The 24,832-nt window shown below is 37.4% G+C and overlaps 1 protein-coding gene across 2 annotated transcripts in view; it reads right to left on the reverse strand.

Moving 5' to 3' along the window:
• Positions 1-338: 338 nt before the first annotated feature.
• The window catches only part of LOC104586084 (Spc97 / Spc98 family of spindle pole body (SBP) component), a 39,196-nt gene continuing 14,702 nt past the window's right edge, over positions 339-24,832 (reverse strand). Inside the window, exons 6-21 of one of the 2 annotated variants that reach the window (XM_088896570.1) lie at positions 14,411-14,485; positions 14,232-14,330; positions 13,987-14,078; positions 11,071-11,143; positions 10,803-10,955; positions 10,581-10,700; positions 10,336-10,389; positions 3,924-4,007; positions 3,730-3,804; positions 3,494-3,625; positions 2,736-2,861; positions 2,538-2,645; positions 1,801-1,863; positions 1,547-1,621; positions 762-967; positions 339-631 (exon numbers count right to left, since the gene is read on the reverse strand). In XM_088896570.1, the coding sequence (XP_088752696.1) occupies positions 505-631; positions 762-967; positions 1,547-1,621; positions 1,801-1,863; positions 2,538-2,645; positions 2,736-2,861; positions 3,494-3,625; positions 3,730-3,804; positions 3,924-4,007; positions 10,336-10,389; positions 10,581-10,700; positions 10,803-10,955; positions 11,071-11,143; positions 13,987-14,078; positions 14,232-14,330; positions 14,411-14,485 (1,662 nt within the window). In that variant the 3' untranslated portion in view covers positions 339-504. Of the gene's footprint in view, positions 632-761; positions 968-1,546; positions 1,622-1,800; positions 1,864-2,537; positions 2,646-2,735; positions 2,862-3,493; positions 3,626-3,729; positions 3,805-3,923; positions 4,008-10,335; positions 10,390-10,580; positions 10,701-10,802; positions 10,956-11,070; positions 11,144-13,986; positions 14,079-14,231; positions 14,331-14,410; positions 14,495-24,832 lie in introns of both variants that reach the window. The other variant, XM_010243198.3, reaches the window with a different exon arrangement.

Raw genomic sequence — 24,832 nt, forward strand, 5'->3', positions numbered from 1 at the left:
AGTGAGAAATATAGCTTTTATTCACCTTTACAAAAATATGGAAAATATTGAGGTTAATATTTTAAATCAACTCATAAAAGCTTATCCAAAACACTCAAAGCAACTGAACCAGCTTAACCAAATGTTCAGCTCAGCTCCCCCAAACAGGGCCTAACTGCAAACATATGCCATGTTTGGCTTGGATAGATTATCTGTATCATTTGATCATATTTAGAAAGAGCAAAAAAAATTGTGTTCTACGATTGTAAACAATCCTATCTATTTTCTTTTTCTATCTTGTATTTTCTCTTTCCATGCATCACACGGGTTTGTCGCTAGTAAATCATTAAGCCAAAACATTGTAATGAATGCTTACCCATCCTACTATGACATGTCTTGGTCTGTACAAAAAACGGATATAATATACACAATAATAAAAATACTTATGTTGCCATGGAACGAAAAATTCTAGCACTGTTCATAACAAATGGAATACACAATAATCAGGCTCATAAAAGCCACGAGTTACTGGTCATTTCCAACACCAAGAATAGACTGTGCAAGATGCGTCAAGTATGGTTCTACTTGGGAACTGTTGCTCAAGATTGGTCCGAGACTCAGGAGCTCGAACTTGAATTCCTTCTCAAATTTCCTGTAATCCATATATGTAGATGTATAAGCTCAAAAAAGAGAATCTAAAAAATGACATTCTAACTATGAAAGAGGGTGCGTAAATGTGCAGTTCATTTGATTATTTACACAGATGGTTTTATCAAACTCACAGAACAGAATCAGTCACAGTTGTTGCATTTTGAGCCGTTAATCTTAGTGCCTGGGATTTACTCCTGGGTCTCCATTGTTTTGATTTCTCCAATCCAATAGAACCTTCGCATAGTACATCTGACTTATGAATGTTGATGGATGATGAGACCAACCATTGACTTGCTGCCGCATATTGAAGGCATATTGACTTCAGCTTCTCCACCTTCTGCAAATAGACAACTTTGATATGAGAACTAACCATGGCAAGGAAATCAATGTGAAACATGGTACCAACTCAAGAATAAATAAACATAACTCCTGAGACTAGGAGTCCATATTTCAAATTTTATGGTGCGTTTGATCAAAATTTTGAGTTCAGAATTGATGGCAGCAGTTCCACTAAAAAGTAAAAAGTACTATGTAGAGAAGAACTTAGAAACTGGGTGGCAACTTTTTCTATCTGCCAGCCCCAACATTATCATTTATATGAAATGATTACTCTAACAAGTACATTACAGCCCAAAAACCCATATAACTTGGGTCTCACAACACCAAGGTAAAATAGAAAATAAAGAAAAAGAATAGGAGGGAGATAAATAGAAATTATTGTTTAAGGAAAACAGAATAGGGCTATCAGCCATATTTCTTTATTTATATCATGATGTCTGGAAAAAAAATCCACTAGGGGCAATGTAGTAATATCAACATAACTAAGATGTTTTGGCATAGAACCATCCCTGTGTTTTTACCAATTGCATAATTGATCCTTCGTTCAAAATCAATGATATTAGGACCTATTGCTTACCTTCACAAGTTCGGGCAAAAGAAGCAGGCATTCTTTCAGACACTTGTCAAGGAAAAAATCATGGTATTGAATAACCTGTTAGGAGAACTATTATTAAACATTCATAAAGAAAAAAGAAACATACATTACAATGTAAGAATGAAGTGTTTATTTTATACACAACACATGTATTTTGAAAAAAAAAAAAGACACGTTGACATTCAGATGAAATTCCAAGGAGAAAAATAAGTTTAATAAGAGAATAAGGAGTAGACCTCATCTATGCTTTTTGCTGTTTGAAGTCTATCATGCATTGCGTGCCAATTAGGTTCCAGAACCTGATAACAAGAGATACCCATGTAATGTTGTGAAAGCTAGCAAGCCTAGCATACCACATATGTTTCTTCAGAATTCTTAAAGAATTAAGATGAGTAGTTGGGTGAGTTAAATCAGTGATAAAAGCAATATATTCCAAATTCATGTAGTACCAAGATGAGCATTGGTGTCCATTTAAGAAGTAATAAAAGGATCATAGGACCATTACCCAATGTTGATCCCAGTTATCAGAGGTCTTCAGCATTTTCTTTTACGAAGTGGTTGTCTCAGACTCAAACCACCATTCTCATACTTGTCATCCCAAAATTTTACCATTTCACAAAGTGATAAATGCATTGATTAAAAACAAAGGGACAAAAGCAGTCATACTCATAAGGAGATCAAACAATGACAAGTCAAGCATCCACACATAGGATCATATGCAAGAAATCAAACTAGAAGATGCCATTGCTTCCTTGATTGCTGTGGTTAAGCAGAAAGGTTAACTCAATCATGAACGGGATTTTCCAGAACACTTCAAATACTCTCTTAAAATTTCCAAAACACTTTGATTAGATAAACTGATTTAGACCTATAATTGTTAAAATTTTGAAATTGCTTGAAAAATGGAAAAGAAAATTCCTGAAATATAGTCAAGTGTAAGATAATGAAGGCAAAGGAAAAGAATAACACCTACCTCAAATGTTAGATAATGTAAGAGGCTAGTAATAAATTTGAGCATTCTGCGACAGAGAATTGATGATCTTGAGATGACAGTTCCTTGCATGTTAAGTGCACGAACTCCCTAAGGATACGTAATATAATTACTAAATGAGAAAAGAAAGAAAAATATACTACTTTACCAGAGCAATTGCAACAGATGCCAGTGTCTTACTTGGTGTACTTGCCATGCCGCACAAAGCTGACGGTGAACATGTTTACAGTGAAACAGGAAGCAAAAAATCAACTGATACTTTGTTAAGGCTTTTCTTGAAATTACGAGGGACAATGGCCATTGAACCTGGCCCATGAAACCAAATATTCAGATCAATAGAAGTGGGTTACCATGAGAAAATAGAATGATATGTGGTAATCATATGAGATTATGACAATGAGACAACAGATGTAGACAAATGGCACTCCAGGATGGCTTTGCAGGAGTCAATGCAATCATTCAAGGAATCCTCCTAGGAGATCAATCAAGGTGCATAAAATTTTGAAATGATAAATAACCAAGCCACTTCACCTCCTCATCATCATCCAAGCCTTATCCCAACTATATTGGGTCAGCTACATGAATCCTGTTTCACCATTCCATTCTGTTTAATGCCATATCCATTGTTAAATTATTGGGACTTAAATCATTTCTTACTACTTCTACCCATGTCATTTTTGGTCTTCCCCTAGCCCTTCTAGCCCCTTCAACTTGCAATAAATCACTTCTTACAGGTGCTGTTGATGGTCTTCTATGCACATGACCAAACCATCTTAGTCTACTTACTCTCATTTCACCTATTAATTACTTACAATTGTAAACAGCATTACCTGAAACACAAGCACCACAATGCAGGCCGACTATCCTTAACACACTAATCAACAATTGAAGGTTCTCCATAAAAAGGGCACAAATACACCAATGAAGTACCAACTGACCTTGTAACTCAAGGAAAATGTTTCCAAGCCAGTAATGCTTACTGGTTCCTCAGTATCATTACTATCAGAAACAGGCCTACTAATTTTGAGATCTTTGAGTGTGCCCAACCTTTTGAGCAATGATGATCTTTCCTGTAACCACATACAAATATATCAAATGAGGACAGGTAAAGGAAACAAAACTATCCCATTTTAGGTCAAACAAAAGAAGGAAAATAAAATACTAAATCGCTTACCACACAGCAGGTCAAGTCCTCATGACAAGGATCAGCTGCAGCAGCCGTGGTTCGCAAAGCAAGATCCAGGAGAGACTACTTTGTCAGAGAAACATCATGCACAAAGAAATATAGGTTTCCCTTGGATTTAATATAAGTCCCAAAATAAAAGATTTCTTTTAAAAATCCATCATGAGAAAGAAAAGTGGTCCAACCTGCAGTTTCTCCACAGAAATCTCATCAACCCTTTTCACAAGCTCATCCCGAGCTATGTCCATAAAATGAACCAAAAAGTCACCCTGTGAGATGGTGGACAGCTCGTTCAAAGACATTTATAGAAACAAGTTTGTGAAGTGACAAGATGAAAGGAAATTAGGGGCAGCGTTGCATATCCATATCAAGCATGCATTTTCCAAGTTCCCAACAAGTTTGTGATAATGGATACTTTTGTATGCAATTCGAAATTGAAAAGTATAACATTATAAATTATAATGTTATAAATGCACCTCACTTGTATAAAAACTATTGAAATTGGCATATTATCCAAGAAAAACTATTGTACACCCTGACAACACTTGATCTAAAAAGTTATTACATTTAAAAATACAGTTTTCAGTTTCACAATGTATTGGTGCCCTGTATGATATTTTCAGGATCATTAGCTGTGGCGATTTGATCTGAAAGACATTTTCAGAGAAGACAAAGTTATCTCACAAAGATTAGTAGAGTTTGGCTGAGCTATACTGATTTCTCCTCTCCATATTTTCTGTCACTCCTAGTTTTCTTCTGTTTGGGTTCTGCAAGAGATGTTGGTGACATCAATTTACTTAACATGTCTACCAGTGAAGGATGACTGACATTATGTTAGTTGGTAGGATTACAATGAATTCATGGCTGTTCATTCAAGATTCAACTGCACTCTTACAATTGTTCTTGGCAAGTTGGGATAGCAGTCATATGGGAATTGGTGATAGTTCTAATATTCAAATAATGACAATGAAGCTGGGTGGAAACACTTTACTGGACTATTTGCAGACAAAAAGCTGTCTGTCAGTGATCAAGGTAAATTAGGGTACCTCACCGAGGAGGTAAAGCCCCACACTAGTGACCACTCTTAAAATTAAATTGGGGTACCTCAACTAACTAATTCTTGAAGGATGAGTAAAGCCCAAGCTAATGAACAGGAAAAGGCTGATGTGTTCCTTTGTACTAGTTTTGAGTCCCCCCCCCCGTCTATCCCAGATATGAAGTTGAAGGCAGAAGTGAGGCTGCAAGAATTGTAGACGAAGACAGAGGAAGGGGAATTTGGTAACTGATAGAGGAGTTGTTTGAATATTTAAAAAAGAAAAAGTTGGAGAAAGAGGGGAGTCTTGAAGATAGTAAAGATGACAGAATTTCAAATGAAAATAAGGAGTGGAAGGTAATGCTAATTATAGTCTAAGAAGAGATAGCTCCTGAGTGCTGAATGGAGGAAGAAAACCCTGTAGAAGGGTCCTTGACTAGGATCGTTGAAAAACTTGGGTGCAAAATTAAGAATCCAAGAGATCTGAAGATGTTTATTAGGAAGGAGGAATGCAAGGCTAGGAAAAAGAAACGGAGTGAAGTTGAAAGATTGAAATTGGACATTGAGGGGGGATAAGCATGCCAACAAGAAAAAGGGTAGGAGAAGAGGGAACAACTGGGGGGGGGGGGGGAAGTAAGGGGTTTTAGATTTATAGGTGGACATGAAGGTCGCCGATTAGAACGTTTGAGGTTTGAGAAATGGTAGAAAGAGGTCTACAATTAAGGAGGTGTTGAGAAAAGAGGATCCAGATGTGGGGATTATCCAGGAATCGAAATCGGCAGAATTTGATAACAGATGGGCTAGGAATGTGTGGAGGGCTCGGGGAATTATGTGGTCATAATTCCTTCTTGGGGAGCTTCTCGAGGTGTTGTAACAATGTGGAAAGAGGAGTTTGCAAAGGGAGTTGAAGAACTTGTGGGTAAATTTATTGTATCTCTTAAGTTCAAGCAAGTGACTGATGGTTTTGAATGGATGTTGACAAATTTTTGTGGCCCCAATGGGTATAGGGAGAGAAATAAGATGTGATAACTGGGAAGAACTAGCGGATATCAAAAGGCTTTGGGATGGGCCATGGTGTATAGGGGGGATTTCAATGTGATCAGTTGATCACATTTAATGTGACAAATATGGTCAGGCAAAGAATTATCACTAGTATGAGGAGATTCAATGAGTTTATCAATAATTTCAAATTGAAGGAGCTACCTCTTCTGAATAATATCTTCACATGGTCCAACCTGAAGGTTAACCCAATCTGTTCCAAACTAGATAGACTCTTATTCTCTATGGATTGGGAAGAACGTTATGGTAATTTAATTTGTAGGGATTTACTAAGAGTAACTTCTGATCACTCGCCAATTTCCATTTGCTAGGATGATTTAGGAGGTAGGCGTCCAACCCCATTTAGATTTGAGAACATGTGGTTGGGTCACCATGGATTTAAAGAAAAAGTGAGTGAGTGGTGGGAAGAAAGCAAACCAAGGGTGAATTGGGAGGGGATGAATTTTATAGGAAGCTGAAAAACTTGAAAGCCAAAATTAGATTGGAAGAAAGAAAACATAAAATGATTGATAAAATTGAAGAATTGGATGGTAAAGAAGCTTATGGCACTTTGAGGAAAGAAATAAGATAGAGAGATGGGAGCTTAAGAAGCAACTGGAGGGCATCCTTTTTAAAGAAGAATTAGCTAGAGATAGAAATCCAGACATAAATGGGTGAAGGAAGGAAATATAAACACTAAAATTTTCCATGCCTTGGCTAATGGCAAAAGGAGGAAAAATTATATACCCAACTTAGTGTTGGATAGGGATTTTGTTGATCACTCCAAATCTATTTTTAAAAGGTCCCTAAATGAGAGAGTCTAGATTGAAATCATATTGGCCTACTTTGTCTGAAGATCACAATGCTTGGTTAGAAGAATTGAGTTGGAGAAAATTAAAGAAGCAATTTTCTCAATTGATAGATCTAAAGCACCAGGTATGTTTGGGTTAACAATGGCCTTTTACCAAAATTGTTGGGAGTTTCTAAAAATTGATATTCAAAGAGTATTTAATGAGTTTTTTAGGAGAGGGTGATAAACACAGGGTTGAACTCCACCTTTATTGCTTTAGTCCCTAAGAAATCTAGGGCAAACCATCCAATAGAGTTTAGACCCATTGGTGCTTCCATCAATCATTTCTCTTAACCAAGGGGCTTTTGTGTAGAATGGGCAAATGATTGATCAAATTTAATTGCTAATGAATGAGTTGAGGAGCTAAAAAGAACTGGAAAAAAGGGCATTGTCTGCAAGCTTGATCTAGAAAAAGCCTATGACTTGATTGATTGGTCCTCTTAGATGAGGTGTTAAGAAGTTTTTGGTTTGGAGTAAGGTTGTTTAAAGACTTATCACTACTCTATCTTGGTGAACGACACTATTATGGATCACTTACCTGCTATTAGGGAAATTAGGCAAGGGGATCCTCTTTCTCCCTTTCTTTTTACCTAATTGCAAAGGTTCTTGGGAAACTAATTACTAGAGCAAACTCTAGAAACCTTGTGAAGGGTTGGAAAGTTGGTAGGATATGGTGTCGGTTACTCATCTACAATTTGTTGATAATACTATTCTTTTCTGTAAGGGAGATGATTTAAGGAAGGTTAGGAGTCTAAAGTTGGTGGTTCAAATATTTGAGAAAAGGACAAACTTAAAGATCAATTTCAACAAGAATCGTGTGGTGGGGGTGAATATGGTTGAGAGGAAAATGTTTGAATGTGAAAAGATTTTGGGGTGTGAGATCTCCATTGGCCATTGAAATACTTAGGGTTACCATTGGGAGCTAACCCAAGTAGTAGCTTTTGGAGTCTGGTGCTTGAGAGATTCACTAAAAGTTTAGCATCTTGGAAGAAAAACTACCTCTCTGTGTGGTAAAATAACATTTGCAAAGGCTACATTGGCTAATTTGTCGGTGTACTTCCTTTCTGTTTTTAGAATCCCAAAAGAGGTGAGTAGAAGGATTGAAAAATGATATGGGACTTCTTGTGGGAGCCAGGGGAGGAGTAGAGGGACCATAGAGTAAGATGGGAGGTGGTAAGTAGAAGCAAAAAGTATGGGGGAATAGGGATAGGTAACATTCAAAAGAGGAATGCAGCATTGGTGGGCAAATGGCCTTGGAGGCTTCCAATAGACAAAGATCAATTATGGATCAATGTGATTTTGAGCATTCATGGGCTGCGGCTAATGGTTGGGATGTGGGAGTATTGGCTAGGGCTACAAGAACTTCTTCACCTTGGAAATCCATACACGACATTCTTTCGTTTTTCCTTTCCTTTATCAGGTATAATCTTTTCTCTAGAAATTGTGTAAAATTTTGGGAACGCACTTGGATGAGAATCTTGGCTTTGAAACAACAATACCCTTCTTTGTATTTCTATATCAAACCGTAAAGATGAACCGGTGTCTAATTTCTAGGTCCCTTCTAACTCAAGATCTGGTTTTGATTAGGACTTGGGTATAAGAAGGGGGGTTAAAGAATGTGAATTCATTGATGTTTTGGCTTTATTACAAACTTTGGAAGGGGTGTTCTTGGATCAGTCTAGAATGGATAGTCATCTTTGGACCTTGTCTCCCTTGGGTTCCTTTTCTTGTGCTGCTTTCTTTAAGCTTGTCCAGCCATCTATGGGCAACCTTTTCCTATTAAAGAAATTTGGGGTAAATCTATCCCTCCTAGGATTACTGCTTTTTGCTAGGAAACCTTGCTATTACTCATTAATCACCTACCCCTTTGTTCTGTCTATTTGGGTTTGGTTTCTCTCTCTGATTATAGGTGGACTTCTCCGCCAAATACACAAAGCTTGTTTACTTCCTTTTCTGTATGTTGGACTATATGGGAAGAAAAGAATTTGAGAATTTTCTTGGAAAAAGTGAGAAGCAAGGAAGCTTTAATTGAAAAAGTGAGAAGCAAGGAAGCTTTAATTGAAGTTATTACTATCAGAGTGGTACAGTAGGTGAAATCTCTAGAAATCTTTGAGGATATTTCTACAGATGCTCTACTTAGCAATTGGAAGGAATGTCTGACTCAGCCCCCTCTATGGCTCAAATCAGATCCATTGGGGACCAGCTGCATGTCTTATAAGCTAAATTTTGACGGGAGTAGTTAAGGGAAACTAGGCCCTTCAGGTATTGGAGGTCAATGTTTTAAAACATGAAGGCGTGACACAAGGCGTCGCCGCGTTCCACTACCTAGAGGCGTGAGGTGTAGGTCAGAACGTAAGAGGCATAAGCCTCCCGAACACAAGGAAGCATAAGCCTCCCGAACACAAGGAGGCATAAGCCTCCTTAAGAGGAGGGGGATCAAGAAGAAGGAGGAGGAGGAAGGGGGGATCTCATTTTTTCTTTATTTAGAAATCTTTTATACTAAGAAGAACAAAGATGCATGGCACTAGTTTCTTTCCCCTTATCCTTTCTTCCCTTCCCTTTTGTTTTCACTTTTTTCTTCTCTTTCTTTCTTTTCTTTCCCTTCCCTTTCTTTTCTTTTCCTTTCCTTTCCTTTCTTTTTTTTCTTTTTTCTTTTTTTTTCTGTCTTTTTATATGAGGTGTGCATTGAGGCGCATGAGGAGGTGTACGCCTCTAGCACCTGAGGCGTACACCTCAGAGGTGTCAGAGCCTCTGGCATATGCCTCGAGGCGTTCTTGGAGCACCTTGCCTGGAGGCGCACCTCCAGGCATACACCTCCCACGCCTTTTAAAACACTGTTGGAGGTGTTTTCAGAAATGAAGAAGGAAAAGTTGTTGCATTCTTCTCAGGACCAATTGGCACAAGCAACTCTCTTAGGGATGAGATCATGGCTGTTGTGGAAGGAGCACAAAGGGCGAAAGAACTTAATATCAGTAGACTAATTGTTGAAGGTGATTCTGGTTTGGTGATTAATTGGCTGCAAAAAGAGGAACCTAGATTCTAGCTTATGTGAATGAGCAAAGGATGTTCAATCTGCAAACTCAGAATATGGGAGATTTTAGTGGGTGAAGAGAAGTGCTAACTCCTTTGCTGATGTACTTAATATTGTTAAAATCTTACGATTTATGATTTGAATCATGAATCCCAAGGGTTTTGATTCAAATCTTACGTTCGAATCCTTTTCTGCAAAATTCTTACAATTTATACACTTCATTGTGATTCAAATCAATTCAATTAAGAATTAGTTCTCTACTCTCATTTTGTTTTGATTATATTTATTTTTGTCAATGGTGACTTGTTTTAAAGACATTACTAGAAATTGATTTATTTATGTTATTTAAGTCCATAATTTGAGTTTACTTTCTATCATATGTTGAATAAAGACTCATTGTATGTGGATTATTTGAGTTTCAAGTTAGACTTGATTATATCATCTTAGACTTCTATCGTATATGTGGAAAAATTCTACTGTTTTAGGTATATATATGGTAGACATAACTTAAAAAAAGGGTAGAACACTATTCTATATGTATTTAGCCTTTTAGCTTATGTATATTTATTTTTTTGACAAATTTGTAAAAAATAGAAATGATCTTACGATTTACAATTCCTATGAGACTGATAATCAGAGACATACCTGATCAAGAAGAAAATAATGTTTTATAGACCGCAGTTTTCCTATGAGATCATACTGCATCAGGAAAAACAAGAAAAAAATGTATAGCATAAATATTTGATACTTATAACACTTGCTAGAAAAGGCAATTATTTTAGCAAAGTAAATAATTGCAACGAATATCTTTTTTATCTATCAGAGAAAAAAAAAAGAATTGCGAATGAATATGCCCATCAAACTACCATGCAATAGAAAGTGCATCTCACCTTCTCTTTTATGAGATTCAAGAGCTCACCACTGGCAAAATCATAGGCAGATTTTATGCACTCAAGGTAGTGATGGTTTGATCCAAAGCTCACAAACTTTGAATTTTCAGATGCAGGAACCTACCAATGACAAACTTATCATTGCCTTACACAAAAAAAACAGGATGAACATTGAAGAAAGGTGTGTCAAAGAAATTTTAGTACAAAATATAAAGTAAGAACCTGAACATTGTGCCCACATTCTCTCATGACATTTAAATATTTTCCTGTGGTCAATATTGTGCCTGAAACATTTGTAAGGAAGCTAGGAATACCATCCTTGAGGCTATAACGTTGTTGCCAATATTTAGCATCATAATCTTGAGTGAGACTTTCCTGCCAAAAATGCCATCATCATTATCTTGAGTGACTTTCCTGTCAAAATGTAAAGCAAATAAAAATACAAGCCCACAGTGCACGCCATCCTTATTGTATGGAAAAATACTTTTACCTTTTTGAGCAATTTGTTCTCAGCAATGAAAAATTCTCCATAAGGATCATCAATCACCCCTTCATAGACCCACCTAAATATTGATTTAAACGAGTAAAGTAAAATTTATTAAGTGTTGCTTAAACTATCATAAGCATCAAACCAATAACACAGAACTAGACTATGGATCAAAAAGAAAATAACACAAAACTAAGGTAGGCAAAAGTCAGTCTAGATTGGTAAATCCACAGCACCTAATTCCAGCACAGATTCAAACCACATTGAAACTTGGGATTGGGTTGGTATGGGAAGTACAAACCAAAACGAAATCAGATAATTAGCCAATATGAAACTATAAAATACATAAATTGATGTGGCAGCTCAAAATTTTCCATTATTTGTATTTTGTCAAAACTGTATAAAATTATAAATATAATATATCTGGATTAAGAATCTACTAATGATAAGCATGAAGCACTAAAAAAGGCATATTTTTTTAGTGCAAGAAAAAGGCATACTTTCTACTAGTGTTGTATCTCCATACCTTTGTGGGTTGAAATCCAACCGGTTGTAATTGTACTACTCCCAATCATATCAGGTGTGTTTAAACTATACATATCCCTCTAAACAATCTTATGATGAATAAAATTGAATTGTTTCATGAAATTCTATGGTTTGGCATTGACTCTTTCTTCTCTAGGTGTTCACTATTAAAGAAAACTAATGGTGCTAATTTCATTAGTCTAATCATTATGATAGGTACTTTTATTTCCTTACTGCATGTCACTTGTTGAATATGTGCTACTAGTCTCAATTTATGCTTCCTTTTCTTAGCAAGGTTTAAAATATCAATATTGTTAAAAATCTCAGTCATCCAACCATAGGAAACATGTAAGATATGTTGATAATGTCATATGGTATATCTTAAAAGTTATAGAACGGTGGAGACATTGTAAACTACGAAAAAAATATACAATGATATTTTCTTAAATGATGAAAGAAACATAGACACACCCTTTTCTATTATTATCTTGTTCCAAATCATTAAAGTGAAGTGGCTGGTAGTGAGAACAGCACACCTCATCCAATATGGCCAGTAGTGCGAGCAAATAAGTTAAACTACACTGAACTCCTTAAATCCCAGGGAATAGTGAGGCGGAATTAAACTGGGTCAAAACAAATGAGTTGGATTAGGAGCAACCATTTCTTTCCTCGAATCAAAATGGTAGAAACCCCAGTCTTCTGCGCGTTAACTATGTAGTTCTCAAAGGGGGAGGCAAAGATTAAAGAAAGTGAGTTTAAGTTCTAATTGGACCCAGGTTTTGATTGGATCAAATGGGATTAATTCACATCCAATCGGATTATTAATTTAATTCAAGTTCTAATATCCAAATCCGGAATAATTGGATTTGGTGAAGAATTGGGTGTTGGGCTTTTGGAGTCCATTGACATCCCTACCCAAGAACAAAGACTAGCTTTGAGAAATAATAAATATTACCTTCAGCCCGACATACTACTTAAAAGCATAAAGACCAAACCCCACTCGAAACCCCAACTTCAGAAGCATTAGAGCATTGATCATCACCTTAAATTCCATTAGTTAAACTCTATCACTTATCTCGTTCAAACATTTGAACAATAACCTCTTTACTTTTCTTAATAATTATCTTGGTTGTCTTCACCTCCTCATAGGGCCAATCCCAAATAAATCTCCTCTTAATCTTGCAAAAACTTTTGACACCTAAATCGGTGTTTCTTCTGATTCCTAAAGCAACTCACAGCATTAAAATTCTGTCTAAAAACTTTCTGGTCCTTAGATCTCTCAACTATCCTTTCTAATTCCACAACTGCATTCTTCTCAAATGCATGAGCTGCAACTGAATCTCCATCCTCTTTTCAACTTCCCCTGGAAATCCAGTTGACCTCATTCTAATTTGTGCATCTTCAACCCTATGATTAACACCTTTCTCTCCCAACTCCATTTTCTCATTCTCACGATCTTTTTCCTCCTACTTCTTGAACAACTTCCTTGCCTTGCCTTTGTTTTTTTTTTTTTTTCTACACTTTGTTTGGGACCCCAGAATTACTCAGCGACCCCCTTTTAGTACCAAATGAACAATTTCTCTTCAATGTAATGCAAACTAAAATTTCACCTCCAAAGTTATGAACCTCATTCAAGAGTTTGCTGAAAGCATGATTCAATAACACAGTACATGAAACTAACATCTTCATTGATCTCACACTAATGTGAGGATAGCACATTAGGGAGTAACCATGAATTCCATTTTAAGAAGATGGGCTCCTGTGGCAGGTTATGGACCAAGAAGGCATAATGCAGCAATGACTTTGGCTGAAACATAGAGGGAAGAGGAAAGCTAAATTTTGATGGTTGCAACCTAGGTAAACCAGGCCCTTGGAAATTGCTATAGTAAGAAATCAGGTCAGAGGTACAATATTGAGCTGAGTGGTCCTGTGGACAAGATCAAATCTTTGAGAGCAGAAATTATGGCTCCTGTACAAGGCTCAAACTAGGCATTTGATGGGACTCACAGATCTAATGGTAAAGGGGACTGTCAAGTTGTAACAGGGTAGGTTGTTTCCAACTAGAGAGGAGGGACCTCAGACCCTAAGTAAAAGAAACACCAGTGCTGGCAACCTAAATGAACTGACTATTTAATTCAGTCCCTCATAGTGCCAAATTGCCAATAGCACAACCAATTCTCCACTGAGGAAGGTATATTTAGATGAGTTAAGTTAGGGTTTACCAGGCCCACATAGATTTTATTGAATGCAAACAGTATAATGGTTGGCTATCAGAATGTTGTATCAGCATCCATCTTTCTCTTGTTAGATGCAATCATATTTTTTTCCATCTAAAAATAAAATAAAAAAATTACAGATAAAAAAACATCACAAATAGACCATCACAAAAATTACCTTTCTAATATGCCAAGATATGCAGAACTTGCACATTGTGTCATTTTCTCCAATAAGGACCTAACCGTGTGATCACCAGCCATGGCCTTGGCCTAAAATTAGCAGGGGTAACAATGATAACACAAGGCACAAGAATTAAGCATTTCAAGTAGGGAAAAGGATAGGACATTCACCATCACAAAAGTAGTAATTACTGGAAGCTTTTCTAATTCAGCCATTGGAATTATTGATGCAAAATGCTTTACCTGACTCTGCAACAGGTTAAGAACTGCAGAACCCATGAGATTATCAGCAGAAGCCTTCTGTACCACAGTTGCCAACGCTTGCATTGATCCCATCATTGGCTGGAAATAATGACTTGAAGTAGTTGAGTGGACACCAAGGAAATCATTTACTAAGAAAAAATTTTAAGACCAGTCAAAACCTGACAGAAAAACCATAGCCCTTGCATAGAAAGCCTCCCAAGTCGGAATTGGTGTTCAAGCTGTGCCACCATAGCCTGGTAATCCTAATAAGTTAGAAGTTCTCAAAAGTCAGATTAAGTGTATGGAGGAATTTTCATTTAGACTAAGCGCAGTTAAGTACATATCATATTTTAAGTTGAAGCCAAATCTGAAACCTTAACAAAGAATTTACATTGGAAGGAGTCTAAGTCATTACAAGGATTTGCATCATAAAAAGCCACAATCTTAGCACAGAGACAGTTATGAACCATAGTGCTCAGAAGATCAACTCGGTCTGAGAAGTTTAATTGCAGGGTTCAAAGAGTGCTTAGTAAGGAGCCAAAGTGATTACACACTATTTGTGAAAAGGACTGATAAGTCCACCACTATCCCCATTATTCATGTTGATGATATTGTTGCCACGAGAAAATGGGTGGCAACTCCCTTCAGAGCTGGCCATGCAAGCTTCCCAGAGCTCACAACAAGCCATGACATTACAATGTAGTACTTTTGGACCTATCTGGCATGTAGTGGATCTGTAGGGGCTGGCTTTGTTGTATCAATAAGGTTTTCATCGAAGGAGGGAACATTCTAGATAGGGTGTTAATTGCAAATGAGTTGATAGACTTGCAACTAAAGAGTGGGAGAAGAGTTCTTTGTAAGGTGGATATGGAGAAGACCATTAACCACATTAGTTGAAATTTTATTGATTACATCCTTAAGAGGATGATTTTTGGCACTCTTGGGCAGAATTAGAAGAAGATATGCACTAATATTCGATTTTACAGAATGGTGTAGCAAATGGTCACTTCCACAGCCCTTGCCCCTTGGGGACAAAGACAGGGGGACCCTTTCTCACCATTTCTATACATTTGTGTCATGGAGTCCCTCAACAAAGGATGTTGTAGCTGGATGAAAGGATACATTAGCTCTTGCCATTACTCAATTTTGATAAACAGAGTTGTAAGAGATTTTCTCCCAACTAAAATAAATGAATCAAGGAAGGTGACAGAAACACTAATTTTTTTCATGCAATGGCAAATGGTGGGAAGAGGAAAATCATGTTTCAAAATTGGTGGTGGATGGAACTACAATCACTAATTCAAGTGAGATAGTTGGGGCCTTTAAGGAACACTTTAGATCCACCTTTAAGAGACCCTTGAATGATAGGGTCTCGCTTGAAGGTCTTGAGTGGGCAAGATTACTTAATGATATCAAAGAGTGGTTGAAAAGGAGGTTTCAGTTGGAGGAAATTAAGGAGGTTGTCTTCTCTATGGATAGGTTTAAAGCACCAAGGCCAGATGGGTTCACAATGGCATTCACTTGAATAAAAAGAAACAAAAAAGATTTGTTTTCTGATGTAATTTCAGAGAGAAAAGAAAAGAAAGATCAGTCCAGAACCGAAGAGGAGAGAGAGAGAGAGAGAGAAAGGGTGTGGATAGATCTATCTGGCCATCCCACTAATTCTTATTTATACTTGTAAGTTGTAACTTAAACAAGGGTAGAATTCCTCTAATACCCTTATTAACTTCATAAGAAAACAAAACAAACAAACAATGGCCTAACTACCATAACTGTCATGAAATAACATAAGGAAATAAACAAAAATAAAGTGTGGAACCACACACTAACAACTATCTCTACACTCCCCCTCAAGTTGGGAGTAGATATTCGTCATTCCCAACTTGCCTTAGTGAAGAGATCAGCTAGCTGCATATCTGAGGCAATATAGGGAAGGAACACTTCTTGAGATGCAACTTGCTCTCGGATAAAATGTCTGTCCACCTCAAAATGTTTAGTTTTGTCATGTTGTATCGGATTGTGGACAATGTTAAGGGCAGCCTGATTATCGCAATACAGCATCTGAGTTTCTCATATTCAACCCCCAGGTCATCAAGTATTAAGCTTCAACACTGGAGCGAGCAACAATTTTGTTTCTTACTTCTCCAAGAAACAAGATTTCCCCCTACAAAAGCACAATACCCGGAGGTAGATCTCCTATCATCAATACATCCAGCCCAATCAGCATCCATGTATACTTTTATCTTCATGTGACCACTATTCTTGAAGAGTATGCCTCTCCCTGGGCACCTCTTCAAGTAAGAAAGTATCCTTTCCATTGCAAGAAGGTGGGTGATTCTAGGAGAATGCATGTACTGACTAACACTGATAGCACAAAAAATATCTGGTCATATTAGGCAAAGATAAAGAAGCTTTCCAACCAACCTTTGATGCATAACCCTGTCTTTAAGGGGCTCTCCACCTTCTGCACTTATCTTATGATTAAGCTCAATGGGTGTGTCAGCAGGCTTCACTCCTAACTTTCCAGATTCTTCCAAAAAGTCAAGAACATACTTTCTTTGGGAGACAAAAATGCCATGTTTAAATCGAGCTACCTTAATCCCTAGGAAATAGTGAAGTTCCCCCAAATCTTTCACTTCAAACTCCCGGTGAAGATGTTGCTTAAGAGAGTCAATCTAACTAATATCACTTCCTGTCACTACAATATTATCTACATAGCAAATAGAGTCGCAGAGTAGTATGTTTTCTTAAAGAAGAGTGTGATCTGACTGAGCCTGCATATAACCAAACCTTTCCACAGCTAGTCTAATCCTATCGAACCAAACCCTTGGAGATTGCTCCAACCCATATAAAGCCTTCTTCAGTCAGCACCTTTCCTGCTTCTGTACTATAAAAACCCAGAGGTAACTCCATGTACACCTCCTCTTGCAAATCTCCATTGAGGAATGCATTCTTAACATCCATCTGAAATAGTGGCCATGAGAAATTTGCAGCAATGCATAACAAGGTTTAAAATGTCGATGTCGATGGAAATGTCACTTACCAAAATATAGGACATGATGTCAGAAATGTCGAGGGGAAATGTTGTAAAAATTAGATACATTGTGGAAATATAATGAAATATGTGGAAATATGCAATGATATTTTGTAAAATGATAAAAGAAGAATTAATACATATTTCTAGACTATTACCTTAATCCCAACCATTATATAAAGCTAAGAAATTAAGATCAATAACAAATTAGTAAATGACGATTTACTGATTTATTATGCATTTTGATGTTTTTACAAGGTTATCCAATATTTTCTTTTCTTATTTTTAATTCTGATTTATTATAATTTCTAATATATTTATTTCACACTAGTAAATAGAAATACATTTATTTTGATTTTTTAAATATTAAAGTTATAATACATTATATTTTATTATAAATTTAATAAACTGATTCTCCTTTTTGTAGCATTAAGATTATGATAAATTCTGATTTCTTATAAAACATAATGAATTTATTATGACTTTTAATACTAAATTTATAATAAACTATGACTTAGTATAAAATTTAATAAATTTATTCTGATTTTTTATATTAAATGTAGAATATGATTTATTATAAAATTTAGTAAACATTTTCTGATTTTAATAAATATTTTAAAAATACTAACTAGTTAATATTTTATTACTTGAAAAATATTTTATGTTTTCTATTATAAAGTAATTAATTTATTCTTTTGTTTTTATTTTTTGTTAATTCTTTTTATAAATATTTTATGTGAAATATTAAATAGAAATTATTAATGGAATAACTTATATTAATATACTGTATTATATTAATATAATATACTAATATATTAAATTATTAATGTACATTAGTCGACATCCTATCAACATAATAGGAAAAACTGTGTTTGGTAAGGCATCTGCAACAGTGGGCTCAACAATGAAAATGGAGTTTGGATCTAGGGTCGTAGAAGAGATTGGGGTCAGCCTAGACTATTGAGGATCGAAGTCAACCTGCCTCCATTGCCTGAGGTACACCCTCAATTCCCTGCAATTCCGACAACCCACTTCACCACACTCCCCCATAGTGACTAGAACAGGTAATGGAACTTCTGGGGCTGAAATCCCTACCTCACTACTCTCCCCCTAAGAAGAAATCTTATGATAGTAAGGCACATCGTCAAAGAATGTGACATCCATAGACACAAACTGTCTCCTAGAAACAAGCTCATAGCAGCAATACCCCTTTTGGTTTTGTGCATACCCAAGGAAGATACATTTGGCAGCTTTGGGATCAAATTTGGAAAAATTAGGTCCAAGGATTTGAACAAAACAAGTGCACCCAAATGTTTTAAGGGGAATAGTGAATAAGTCCTTGTCTGAATACAAGAGGTTGAATGGTGTTTTCATGTCTAAAACCCATGAAAGAATTCTGTTAATAAGGTAAACAGTTGTACGAATTGCATCCCCCCATAAGCGTATAGGAACATTAGAATTTAGCATGATGCTTCTGGCTACTTCCAAGATATGTTTATTTTTTCTCTCAGCAACGCCATTCTACTGAGGTGTATGATGACAATTGCCCTAATGAATAACTCCATGATCAAGGAAATATGAGGCCAAGGGTTTTGCAAAATACTCTTTGGCATTATCGGATCTGAGAATTTTGATCCTAATTCCAAATTAAGTCAGCCCCATCTGATGGAAAGCCTGGGTCAAAGAAGGGACCTCATCTCGATAGTGCATAAGGTAAACCCACGAGAAATGAGTATAATCATCAACAAACAACAAGAAGTATTTGTACCCCTAGGGGTGTTAATGGTATTCAAAAATTTGATTTCGAATTCAAGATTCGATATAATCAAATCGAATTTGAATATCTAATCAGTCGAATTCGGATATCCTATTCATACCGAATAGTTAATCGGATTCAAATTCGGATATGACCTGATTCGATTCGATGAATATCCGAATTCGACCGATTATTTAATTCTTATATATAATATGTAAAATATTTAAATGTCTTATATAATTATATATAATAATTAAACTATATAAATAATTTATATATTTATATACTTTATATAAATAAAATATTTATTTTATATATTTATTAATTACCTAAAATAATTAATTAGTCGAATTCAAATCGAATCGAATATTTAATCAGACTCAAATTCGAATATTAACTTTTAATATCCGTCAGATATCGAATCAAATTCGGATATTGAATTTTCTAATTGGATTCGAATTCGATCTGTTTACACCACTATGTACCCCCCATAGAAGGAATATGATATAGTCCCCAAACATCTGTATGCACAATTTCGAAAGGAATATTACTTTTTTTATTGCTCAAAGAATTAATCTACAATGTTTTGCAAGTTCACAATTCTCGCACCTCAAACTAGACAATTGGACCGATTCAAACAAATTAGGAAACAAACTCTTCAAAGACCCAAAAGATAAAGGACTTAAATTTCCAACAGTGTGATAACCATTGTAAAACATGATGGGAGCAACTTTTTGGAATGGTCCCAATCGGCCAAACTTACCATCACAAGGAGAGATAAGTTGGGATTCATTACAACCAAGGAGGTGAAGCCAAAAATTGAAGACACTCAATTTGCAAAGTGGGAACGGGATAACTCACCGGTAACATCTTGGTTGGTCTGTTCAATGCAACCTCACATTGCTCGTAACTACATGTTCCTCTTGACTACAAAAGATATTTGGGACAGAGTTGTTGCCACTTACTAAGGCATACTAAGGAAAGATGCTGGAAACTCAATCCTCACTTGAAACCGGACAAGTTTATAACTGAAAAGAAAGGCAATGCTCATTTGGCCACAGTTAATAACAAGGGTCAATCTTCTGATGTGATCATTCCCTCTCATGACTCCTCTGACGTGATGGATAAAGTCTTCTATTGCACTTGGAAAAGAGTGAAGCATCCTCCTCATCTGGTTCTGGTAATTCATCTAGTGCATATGCTAACACAGGTACTACACTTGCTTGTTCCACCTCCTCCAACACATGGATTGTGGACTCTAGGGCTAGTGCCCATATAACTAGTATGCCTTCACACTTTACTCCATATAAGTTAACCCCTGGGAAGGGCAAAGTTACTGTTGTAGATGGATCTCATACCCCTATTTTAGGTCAGGGAGAAGTTAAACTTACCCATAACCTTTCCTTTGGATCATTTATCAAAAAAAAAAAAAAAAAACACCTTTCCCTTGGACCTGTTCTTCATGTTCCTCAATTGCATAAAAACTTATTATCTACCAGTCTTTTACAATGTCACATATACCATTCCTTGTATGGATGGGTATAGATACTCCATTCTCTTCATTGATGACTACAATCAATATACATGGCTTTACTTGATGAAATATTGTAATTGTTGTAAGGCTTATTTAATTGTTACTGTATAAATGTTGTTAGTAGGTTGACCTCTTAAGATACTGTCAGTTAGGTACTTGTCTTTTTTTTCTTATTAGTTTGGTTCTAGGGTGTGCCGCCAGGGGCATACTTGTAATTTCTATTCTTTCTATTAAGTTAATATAAATAGAGAACTGGCGGCAACCAGGAGTACCTTTTCTTCCTTCTCAATCGTATCTCCCTCTTCTTCTCTTCCTCTCTCTCTCGTCTCCCACTCTCCATGAAAGGTTACATGGTATCAGAGCAGGTTTTCTAGGATGTAAAAGACCTATGATCCCTCCTGGTTTGAGCAAGGTTTCCTTCTTTAAATTCTTGGACGTGGAAGACAGAGAAACCCTAGTAGGTTTTTTGGCGGAAACCCTAGCAGATTTCTGGCGGCACTTCCTGTGTTTTTTTTCCTTGGTCATAATACCAAGGAAACCCTAGTCGAAGAAGGGCGATGCTGATAGAGACTCTCTTCCTTCTCTGTTCGATGCTATGAAGTTGATTTCAGGTTGGCACCTTCGTACAGGTGCTGGACAGGTGTTGGACAGGTGTGTTCTTGTTTGTGTCTTCTTTGGCCAATGGTATGAAGGGTTGGATTGTTAGACTGTATGAACTGCAGTCGGACTGATAGCAATGTCTGCCTTGGTTGTGTTGAACTAATTACCGGGCTGGTTTAATGACTGAACCATCTCAGAGTTGATTTCAGCAGTGTCTTGTTCTCTTCCTCACATCCTAGAAGTAAATTCCTTGAGGACCGGTTTTCTGTTTGTGGCTGTTGTGTAGTTGTGTGGTGTTTGGACTGGTTTTCAGTAGTATCCTATGGCGAGTTATGAATCAACCTCATCGGACAGCTGGTATGGGAGATGAAAACATGATTTTTCCCATGCCAACTACCCCTTTAAATGGTCTGAACTACCTGGAGTGGGCTAAAAGCGCAAAACTCTATGTAACGGCAAGGGGTAAAGCTGGTTACATTAATGGAAGGGTGAAAGAACCCAAGGATGAGACAGCTGAACATGATAGGTGGGACCAAGAAAACAGTATGGTGATGTCTTGGCTCCTCGCAGCCATGGAACCTGATGTGAAGACCTTTATGTGGGCAGACACCGCTAGTGAGATCTGGGAACAGGCCAAAACTACCTATTCTGAGCAAAGGCATTATGCCAAGGTTTACCAGTTACAAGCTGAATCTTCAACCTATAAACAGGGAAACCGTAGTTTGTCTTCATATTATTCAGCCCTTACCTCCATATGGGAAGAATTGGATCATTATCAGGCTATAGAGTGGAAACATGATGATGATGCTAAGGCCTACAGGAAGTTGGTCTCTTAGCAATGTGTGTTTGCCTTCTTGTTGGGACTAAACCCTGCATATGAACCGTTGAGGGTTCAGATCCTAGGAAGCAAAGAGTTGCCTACGGTTCACGAGGTATACTCCCTTGTTCAATAGGAAGAAAGCAGGCGGAGTGTGATGGTTACAGCTAAGGGGGAGCAACAAGTTGCTTTGGCTGCAATAAATAATAACTCCACGGGGAAGAAAAGTGACACTAAGAAGACTGATGATAAAGATAAATTGTTTTGTACTCACTATCGGCGTTCACGGCATACACGTGACACTTGTTGGGACATCCACGGGAAACCCAAGTGGGCAGTGAAGAATCAAGAACAGGGTAAAAGTCAAGGTCATAAGAAGGTGAACACAGCACAGAATGCAGCACATGTGGCAACCCAAGAAACTCAGGTTACCGGTAGTACCCGGGACCACCCTAATAAGTCTAACCCCAAGGAAGAGATAATGAATTCCTTCAGAGAACACCTGGAATCTTATGGTAGGGCTTTGCGACAAATGGACAGCTCAGTCACTGGTACTCCCTCTACTTCATTTGCATCTACTTCAAGTAATACGGCTTCTGCATTCCATGTCACTCCCACGGATTCCCCTTGGATCATTGACTCAGAGGCCTCCAACCACATGACCGGTAAGCCGAACTTGTTTCAGACTTATAGCCTTTTGTCAAGAAGGGATAGAGTGAGACTTGCAGATGGTTCTTTTTCCTCCATTGCAGGCCAATGATCAATATCTCTTCCACATGGCCTTAACCTGAATTGTGTATTGCATGTCCCTCAACTTCCTATAAATTTGCTTTCAATTAGTAGCATTACAAGCTCTTTAAACTGTAGTGTAACCTTTTTTGCTGACTCATGTGTTTTTCAAGACCTAACTTTTGGGAGGACGATTGGTAGAGGGAGCCTAGTGGATGGTCTCTACATTCTCGACAACAAAGCTGGTCTCTCGATGTCATCCTCAGAGTCACATAGTCAGTCAAATAAGAGTCAAATTTTTTTGTGGCATAGTCGTTTAGGTCATGTTTCTTTCGAAATATGAAAGTCTTTGTTTCCGGTTTTATTTAAGTCATATTCAGTGTCAAAGATCCAGTGTCAAACGTGTCAGTTAAGCAAACAACGTAGAACAACTTTTCACTCAAGTAATAAAAGATCAAATGTTCCTTTTCATGTTGTGTATTCTGATGTATGGGGGCCTACCAATGTAATCTCTGAGGGCGGATATAAGTACTTTATCACATTGATCGATGATTACTCTCGCTATACATGGGTAATTCCTATGCGTAGTAGAGACGAAGTTCCAAAGATTGTGAAAGACTTCCAGAGGATGGTATTTACGCAGTTCCATGTTGAAATACAGATCTTCCAATCCGACAATGCAAAAGAATACTTCCATGGGGAGCTCAACGAGTTCTTTGTCTCCCACGGATTTATTCATAGGAGCTCATGCACCAGAACACCACAACAAAATGGTGTTGCCAAAAGAAAAAATAGACACCTCCTTGAGGTAGCTCGCGGGATGATGCTACATATGAATGTTCCAAAAAGGTTTTGGGTGGATGCTATACTTGCAGCTGCTTATGTCATCAATCGCATGCCCTCCAAAGTGCTGAACTACATGGCCCCTCATCAGTTATTGTACCCTCAATCTCCTTTATTTTCCATTCCCATGAGAGTCTTTGGTTGTCGTGCCTTTGTCCATGATTTGTCTCCACCTCGAGGTAAGTTAGACCCTCGGTCCATTCCTCGTGTCTTTCTGGGGTATCCCTCCTCTCAAAAAGGGTATCGGTGCTTTGATCCCGTTAGTCGTAAGTTTTTTGTGTCTATGGATGTGTCCTTTGAGTCTGAGCCATTCTTCCCTGCTTCTCCTCAGGGGGAGAGTAGTAGTGTGGAAGAGAAGCAGGTTCAGGTATCTCTTCCTTCTATTCCAGACCTTGCTCCCTTTCGTGTCTTCCAACGTACACGCCGTAGAGATCAACGATGTGATAGAGATGTGGAGCAGCCAAACACTAAGCAATAGACACTGTTAGACTCCCAGGAGGTAAGTCTACTCCCTAACCCTACTCCTACTGTGGATGACCTTGACATTCCTATTCCTCAACGAAAGGGAGTCAGCTCATGCACTACCAAACACCCCATTACCCATTTTGTCTCCTATGATCACATTTCCCCCTCATTACAAAGCAAGATTAGTAGCTAAAGGGTACACACAAGTATACGGGGTTGACTATGATGAGACTTTTGCTCCAGTAGCTAAGATGAACTCAATTAGGGTTCTCCTGTCCTTAGCTGCTAATTTTGACTGGGAATTGCATCAACTGGACATAAAGAATGCTTTTTTTAATGGTGACTTAGAAGAGGAAGTATACATGGTTCAACCCCCTAGATTCTTTGCCAAGGGAAGTGAAAATAAGGTGTGCAAGCTGTGAAAGTCTCTTTATGGCTTAAAACAGTCTCCCAGAGCCTGGTTCAGTAAGTTTCATATGGTGGTTCAACAGATGGGCTTCAAACAGTGTCAGACTGATCATATACTCTTTGTGAAGAGATGTTAGGAACAGGTTGTTGTATTGATAATGTATGTGGATGATATCATCATTACAGGAAGTTGGAGCTTAGAAATACAAAAATTGAAACAATTCCTTGCATCTAAATTTGAAGTGAAAGATCTAGGTCCCCTGAAGTATTTCCTTGGGATTGAAGTTGCCCGCTCAGAAAATGGTATCTTTATCTCTCAAAGGAAATACACCCTTGATCTATTACAGGATACAGGCAAATTAGGTGCAAGGCCGGCAGATACTCCCATGGATGTTGACCACAAGTTAGGTGACTG

This window comes from Nelumbo nucifera, chromosome 1 (genome assembly GCF_055504915.1).
Source record: "Nelumbo nucifera cultivar China Antique chromosome 1, China Antique-T2T, whole genome shotgun sequence".
NCBI lineage: Eukaryota > Viridiplantae > Streptophyta > Magnoliopsida > Proteales > Nelumbonaceae > Nelumbo > Nelumbo nucifera.